The following is an 8,009-nucleotide window of genomic DNA, read 5'->3' as shown; positions in this document are numbered from 1 at the left end:
ACTCGTGGACTTCAACTCCCAGAATTCCTGAGCCACCATGGAAACCTCCCCCTTTCCCCTCAGCATGGCTGGCTCAGGAATTCTGGGAGTTGAAGTCCACGAGTCATAAAAGAGCCAAGGTTGCCTATCCCTGGTATAACCGAGCCACGTCAGCAAATCTAGTGGCCAGTCAGCCCTGGGGTTGAAAATAAAATAGAAGCTGTATTGGGCCAGGTGATTCAACCCAACTTTCAATTAATTGCTACGATTTAACTGCATTAATTTTTCAGCCATTTACCATCACTCTGCACTACCATTAAAGAGATGACGTAAGCCTTCCCTATTTAAAATGGGAATAAAAAGCAGACTTTAAGACATGTGATCCTCCAGCAGAAGTTTTTATTTTATTTTATTTTGGCACAAATAGACCACATATAACATTCAGCAGCCTCCGTTCAATGTCAGAACTGGACAGCTTGAACCATCTTCTCTTCTGTCACTGCAGCAACTGATAAGATAATACCGGGCAAATACAAGTTGTGCTATTAGAAGAAACATTATCTCTACAGCTTCAACTCCAGCGTACAACTCTTGTTCTCCACCAGCCATCACCACTCAGACTCCAGATCGAGGTTTGAATTTCAGGCAAGCTCTGGATTTGGATTCAAAAAATAAATAGTGGGATACAAGTAGTCCTTGACTTACAACCATAACTGAGCTCAACATTTCCATTGCTAAGCAAAATAATTGTTAAGTGAGTTTTGCCCCATTTTAAGACCTTTCTTGTTACAGTTAAGTGTTAAGTGAATCACTGCAGTTGTTAGTCACACGGATATTAAGTAAATCTGGTTTCCCCATTGACAGAAAGTCACAAAACGGGTTCCCATGATCCCGGGACACTGCAACTGTCATGAACACATCCCAGTTGTCAAGCATCTGAATTTTGATCACATGACCATGGGGATGCTGCAACAGTTGTTAAGTGTGGGAAAAAATGGTCCTAAGTTATTTTTTTCATTGCCGGTGTAACTTTGAACATAAGTTGAGGACTACCTGTTAGAATGTGGATTAAAAGGTGCACAGACACTGGACTGCCAAAAGAGGCTCTGAAAACTTCTTTTTTAAGAAAAAGATCAATCCTGTAGCATCTGAAAAACGTATCTAGACATTCAATAGCTGCATCTGTGCAACAGGATGGGGAAAGGTCACACTTATTTTGGGAGCCAAGGAGAAATGATCTACAGTTCACATTTTCTGCCCCAATCATAAGACTTACAGAGGGAGCTTTCCAAACAAAAAGGTGAAGCAGCAGAATTAAACCCCACCCTTTGAACTACAGATGCTCAACCACAGGGGTTTTCAGACTTGGCCCTTTTATGACTTGTGGTCTTCAATTCCCAGAATTCCTCAGCCAGCAACGCTAGGGGTTGAAGTCCACAAGTCATAAAAGGGCCAAGTTTGAAAACCCCTGATGTAAAGGAAGATTTTGAAACAAGCCAGCATTTTTCTAAGGCATGCCAGCTGGAGAATTCTGGGAGTTGAAGTCCACGAGTCATAAAAGGGCCAAGTCTGAAGACCCCCTGCTCAACCAGTTTGATGATTCATAAGACAAATAGCATGTTATAGAGCTCCACCTGATTACCTCTTTGATCATTGTCAAATAAGCTCAGGGTTGTTATCATCCCTTCATTGGCACCACAAGACTTGGGTCAAATTCCCTCCCAGCCTTGCTACTGTATTACTATCTTCTCCGATGCAAGGACTTTAACTCCCAGAATTCTCCAGCTAACATGCCAATGCAGGTTAGTAGTCCTCAATTTACGATTGCAAGCGAGCCCAAAATTTCTGTTGTTAAGCAAGACGTTTTGTTACGTGAGTTTTGCCCCATTTTACAACCTTTCTTGCCACAGGTGTTAAGTGAATTACTGTGGTTGTTAAGTTAGTAACACGGTTATTAAGTGAATCCGGCTTCCCCATTGACTTTGCTTGTCAGAAGGTCGCAAAACGGGATCATGTGGCCCCAGATACTGCAACCGTCATAAATATGAACCAGTTGCAAAGCAACTGAGATTTTGTCACATGACTGTGGGGATGTAGCAACGGTGGTGTGAAAAATGGTCATAAGTCACTTTTTTCAGTGCCACTGTTAACTTTGGTCATTAAATGAACTGTTGTTAAGGACTGTACCTGTATCTTAAAAGCTGATGAGGCTGAGAATCGCTGGTTTATGCCATTGTGTCTTAAGGGGGAGGGGGTGTTCAGCATGCAAAGCTCCCCTAGACCCACGCCCATCCCCTGGCTGAATGCTTCCTTGCCCCACCCTGCATCCTCTCTAAGGGCATCTTTCTTGGGCCACAATGCCAGAAACAAACTATGTCTTTCTTCCTTCACCATTCACGCTGCAGTGTTTCCAGGAATCTGACTGTTGCTACAATACAGCTCTTAAAACTGGGAGGGTAGCAAGCGTAAGGTGTGCTTTTACTCATTATTACATGGTGGGCACTACAAGGGAGGCTGGCCCGGCACCCACTCTGGGTCCATTTCACAAACGGTTGGGGCTGCAAAAGCCCCACGGCTTTTAAAAAAGAAGTGGAATTGCTCTGAGCCCCACTCCCCAGCCTCCCAGCAGACTTCTCATTCCCCATGGCAGGCAGGCTTTTAGCCCCACGTTCCAGCTCACAATTCAATGGTATCACTTGAGAGGCTACGGGAATCTACTTGTTTGCTGAGCGCCAAAAAACTCTTCCGGGCCTCACGTTCGGAGTTTGGCGCACTGCCGGACAGCGCCGGAGGGAGATCCTCTGCCTGCTCCTGGAGCGGTTGGCTGGGCAGCTCCTCCGAGGGCAGGCTTTCGGGAGAGGACACCCCATGGCGCCAGGGGTTCCAGCTGATTTTCAGGGATGCCCGGGAGAAGGAGGTACGCGAGAAGCTGCCCAGGGATGTGTCTGTGAGTGGCTCGCTGGCCAGGCCTTGGCTGACAAGATCTCCCACTGAGCTGGTCCGCGCTAAGCTGTACAGGCAATCAGGGTCGCTGCTCCGACGGGGCTGGGCCAGCAGTGGCTGGGCTGCGTGGGACAGTGTGGAGCAGTCGCCACGCAGTGAAGCACAGGAGTCATGGCGCGCCGGGAAGCGCAGGCTGGAGCGTTGGAAGATGGAATCACGCACCAAATGTTCGCGGAAGAGCGCTTCATCAATGCTGCGGCTCAGGTTAATGGGCGAGGGAGGGCGGAACTCCAGCTCAGCCAGCGAGAGAACTGACTCCCGCTCGAAACAGATGCTGGTGTAGGAGCGGCCCATCACTGCTGCCGCAGCCACATTGGGGCACTTGGGACTGTAGCCCGCATGCCTCGGAGAGGGGCTAGCAGCTTGGCCAGCTCCCACTCGCAGGTCGTTGCTGTCTTTGAGAGCCCAGAGTAGCCCACTGGCACGGGAGTTCAGGATCAAGTTATTGTTGAGGTTGTGACTGGGTATCTTCTCCAAGACCCCGCCAGGCCAGTTGTAGCAATTGTTGGGGTACTCTGGCACCTCAGCCTTGCGGTAGGCACAGAAGTAGCTCAGGAGCTTGGCCCAGCAAGAATGCTCGGTGGTGTCGTGGTGCTGGCATAGTGCCTGCCAAGCCAGTGAGACCAGGATAAAGGAGAGTGCCAGTTCGCCAATCCGGAACCAGAACTGCACAAACCACCAGCCCCAAGTGAAAATGTCCGGCTGCCCCAATGCCCCTGAGAGCCACAGTACCCCACAAAATTGCAAGACGCAGCATGGCAGTATCAACCCACTGCTTGCCAAAAACACCCAGGCTTCCCGCCATATGCCTGGCTCCAGGGTGCCCTCCATCCCCCGGCTGTGCCGCAGCAGCCAGTACACAAACACAGTGGCTGGCAGGAGGCAGAGACCGGCAGTGCAGGAAAGAGTGTGGAGTCCCACAGACACGGCTGAGTGCATTGGAGGGGATAACAAGTCAGCCCCCAAGAGCACGATGCTCTGTAGAGAGGTCAGTGCAGCCCAAAAGGACAAGCTCTGCCACCTGGGGGGCAAGACCTGCAGCCGGGCCTGATGAACCAGACGGAGCAGAAGCACAGTGAAGGTGCTCAGCAGCAGAGGGAAGGGTGCAGTGTACAACAGTCGCATAGCACGGGCAGGCAGCCGGCCCAGGGAGCCATAGGGGTCAGCCAGGAAGAATGTGGCCCGCAGTACGCCAAACATCAGGAGCAGGGCACTGGCAGCCAGGACATAGGGGAGCTGCGACCCGTGCAAAGAAAGGGATACCCCCAGGCAAGCCAAGCTCAACAGGCCTAGCAGCAGAAAGAGCACCCCAGTGCCGTAGACATGCAGCGCCCAAGCAAAACTCAGCCTCTGCTCAAGTTCCCCCCAGCGCAGCTGAGTCTTGTTGGGCAGGAGCTGGTGGCAGGTGCTTCCAAGACGGGGGCAAGGTGGACTGGAAGCAAGGGGCATGGCAGGCAGGCTTGGATCCGGCTTAGGCAACTGAGGAAACTGCACAACTCTTTGCGTGGTGACTTGGATTAATCCACGGCGAGGGGTAGCTGGAACACGAGCAGATGTAGTGGAGACCACAGTGCTACTTTGCCCAGAAGGGTGCTTCCAAGCTGCATCTGAAAATAAGAAAGAGGCACATGCATGATCAAGACTTAGGAAGCACCAGGCTTGCAGTACCACACAATTTTCTGATTCCTTGTCATTCTGGCCTCTGCCCACAATAACAAAACAGACAGTAGCATGCGTGGCTGTCATGCCTCCATCAGAGCCTGAATCTGTGGAGGAAAATGAACTAGAACGGGACCCGATGGAGGTTGAGGGAGAGGTGTCTGTGGTTTCAGAGGAATGTGGGGAAGAGCAGGCCAAGGCACGCCAGGGCCCTTCAGGATTGAGACAGGATGAACAGGAGAGACAGAGTTCAGGCGATGAGCAAGGGCCACCCCCACCTGATCCTAGAGCACGGAGAGTGGAAAGAAGGAGGGAACAACGCAGGCATGCTCAACTACTCAGGAGGAGAGCGTCCCGCCCCTCTCCACAAGGCACACCTGGAGACTGAGATTTAAGGAGACGCTGTGGGGAGAGGCATTTGTCAGGAACAAATGCTGATTCCTTGGAGTTTTGTGTGTGTTGTTGCTGATATCTTGTTTTGTGGCTTTTGCTTGGAAACCCAGAAACTCTGACCTTTGGACTGGCTGACAACATTGCTTAGATCAGGGCTTTTCAACCAGGGGTACGGGTACCATCTGTGGTACATTGGCACCTGGCAGGTGGTTGTGAGCATCCTAGAAAAGTGGTAGTGGGGGAGGAGAATGAGCTGAACCGGTGGCAGCACCGCACAAGTGTGAGCGACAGATGGCTGGAGCTGCAGGGTTGTCAGGGCTCAGCGGAAGCGCAGGATCAGCGCCAGGCTCCAGCTGGAGCTCGGCGCTGATCCTGGTGCTTCTGCTGAGCCCAGAAGAAGTGCTGATCAGCTGGAATGTTGCAGCATCTCCAGGGTCTTGTGGTTTACATTCAGATGCTTGGCAACTGATTCATATTTATGACGGTCACAGTGTCCCAGGGTCATGTGAAGTGATCAAAACCTGCTGCAACCACCCAGCAGCTGGGGGGAGGGATAAAAACCAAACACCCCCCCACCCCACTCCCACTGCCAATCCTCAACAGAAATGCTCACAACAATGAAAACCTTGGACAGGAGGAAGAGCGCCGCCGCCGGGCGGGCAGGCAGGTGTCTTGCTCGGCTGTGACTTGGGGGGCACTTTTTTCAGTGCTATTGTAACTTTGAATAGTCACTAAGCAAACTGGGAAGTTGAATATATTTCCCACATACTGGAGCGGTTTCGGAGGTCTGTATTTTTCTTGCTCCTCCCTTATTGTTTCTTTCAAAGAAAAATACATTAAAAATACATGGTTGAAGAATTTGATGTGATGTAGAATTTAGTAAAGTTTGTAAGATTTTTTTTTTAAAGTGTAGATTTGGAGCTAAATTGAAAATGTCCCTGTTCTGCTCATTGATCTGCCTTCAAGGACTAGCAGAACTATTTACAAATATTAAAAACAGGGCCTTGCAGGAGTGATCTCTCTAAAGATATGTGGGAATAACTTGAGGAGACAGGCGGAAGAATCACAGCCTAGATCAGGGGTCTCCAAACTTGCTGGCTGAGGAATTCTGGGAGTTGAAGTCCCCAAATCTTAAAGTTCATATTCATAAATATGAATCAATTGGAAACCCCTGGCCTAGATCAGGAGTAAGCAACCTTGGCTCTTTTATGACTCGTGGACTTCAATCCCCAGAATGGAGTTGAAGTCTACGAGTCATAAAAGAGCCAAGGTTGCCTACTCCTCGCTGAGGTAATGGTCAGATAAACTAAACCTGAGTCTGAAGGAGGGATGGGATGGAGAAAGTGCCTCACAAGGCTTCCTCCATAGTTTTCGGGAGAGTATAAAAATAAGGGAGTGGAAAGATAATTTCAGATTGCAGATGATTCTGTTACAGATAATCCTTGGTTAATACTATTTGTTCAGTGACCATTAAAAAACTACAATGGTGCTGAACAAGATTTACAACTGTTCCTTGTATATGCAGCCTGTTGCGTCCTTGGCGGGAAAACAGACACGAGAAGCAGCTGGAGTTCTCAGTTTCTTTTATTCAGCGTTCAGCTTACAGGAAGATGGCTTCAGCCTCGCCCAAACGCCTCGCAGCCTCTTATATAGGCAACTCCCGGGTAAATGGGTTACTTTTCCCGCGCCAGCACCCGCGCATGCGCACGGCGCTGGCGACAGCCTGTCTGGTCCCGGGCAGCTTTGCACCTGCCCGGGACTGCCTGCAAACGCCCGAGCCGTTTGCAAAGGCTCGGGACATAACACCCCTTTCCCCCGGGCTAAAACTACTACCAACATACAACATTTATTTTATATGACATTTTGCTCCCCAGTGCTCCCACTGTTTACTGGCCTTTGCCTTGCCAGCAATGTTATGTAGTCTTCTAGGTACTTGGGAGATTTCTTTGCTCTCTGTGACCTTCTTAGCTGTGGATTACTGGCATAAGTCCCCTGACTGGAGGGAGGCGTGAGCCTGTTCTCTCTATTGTGTCCTGGTGTCTTCCAAGGACTGTGCCCCGATGCCTGGCCTGCTTGCTTGCCCACCGGGCTCGTCAGGCCAGGGCTTCTGTTACTTTGTGACCTGGTTGACCTACCTAGCTGTAGACCCTCAGGCCCCTTGAAGTGATAGCCGCTGCTGGGCGTCTCTGTAGAACCTCCTAGGTCAGTCCAAGACCTGTCAGGAGGCTGTCCATTCCCTGAACCCCATTCTGTGTTCGGGCTCGTGTGGGTTTCAGTACTTTCCCAAAACTCAGGTGTTCCCTGATTTGTGCTAGGGTTGTTGTAGTCGGGACTTGGTTCCTCGACTAACTCTGTGTATGTTTGACCCCATGTAGGATTTGTGGTAAGGTCAGGCCAACCTTGGGAATTGTGTGCCAGTTCTCTTGCGGGGAATGATTTGTTGGGATGCCCCCGGGTATCCTCCGTTGCTGGAGTGCTGTGTGATGTGTGTGGAGAGTGAGTATGCCCCCGGGGTGACTCCCTGGCTGGAGTAGGCATGGATGCCTGGTAGTTAGGTAAGCTCATGGAATTCCTGTTCGGAGCTCTCGCGGAACCCTGGGATGGGCCGTTTGTGGCTCCCTCAGTGGAGATGGGCAGCAGCTCGTGCCCTTCCCTTTGCTCCAAAGGGTCCCCCTCCCCCCCTGGAACAGACCCAGGAGTCTCAGCAGAAAAGTCTCGCCTAGAGCGAGTTGGTCGATGTGCCGACTTCAGACACGACCGTGTTGTCCAGGGCAACCTCTTAGGAGAGAGGACCTGTGGATCCCTGGACACATGAATCGGGGACCCATGTATTACCAGCCGCTTTAATTGCAGCCAAACCGGGGCCCCACAGTATTTGTCTAGGTGCACTAGGAGGTGAGGTATATAAGGCAGTCTGCCGGAATGTAAACCGGTCAGTCTAGTAGTAGTTGGCGCCCCCAACGAGGTTTCAGCTG

The 8,009-nt window shown here is 50.7% G+C and overlaps 1 protein-coding gene across 2 annotated transcripts; it reads right to left on the bottom strand.

Annotated features, from left to right (window-relative positions):
• Positions 1-358: 358 nt before the first annotated feature.
• LOC120299280 (proline-rich transmembrane protein 3-like) lies at positions 359-4,757 on the bottom strand. Of its 2 annotated transcripts, none has more exons than XM_039323924.1 (2): positions 2,660-4,757; positions 359-631 (listed from the first exon to the last, which is right to left on the bottom strand). In XM_039323924.1, the coding sequence occupies exons 1-2, from the start codon at positions 4,726-4,728 to the stop codon at positions 595-597; spliced, it is 2,106 nt and encodes a 701-aa protein (XP_039179858.1). In that variant the 5' UTR covers positions 4,729-4,757; the 3' UTR covers positions 359-594. The 2 variants fall into 2 exon arrangements, with proteins under 2 accessions (XP_039179858.1, XP_039179859.1); XM_039323925.1 differs by having other exon boundaries at positions 2,736-4,757.
• Positions 4,758-8,009: the final 3,252 nt, after the last annotated feature.

This window comes from Crotalus tigris, unplaced genomic scaffold (assembly GCF_016545835.1).
Source record: "Crotalus tigris isolate CLP2741 ecotype Arizona unplaced genomic scaffold, ASM1654583v1 scf7180000024286.1529876, whole genome shotgun sequence".
Classification (NCBI taxonomy): domain Eukaryota; kingdom Metazoa; phylum Chordata; class Lepidosauria; order Squamata; family Viperidae; genus Crotalus; species Crotalus tigris.
Note: the sequence above shows the minus strand (reverse complement) of the source record. Positions and strands in the feature narration are given on the sequence as shown.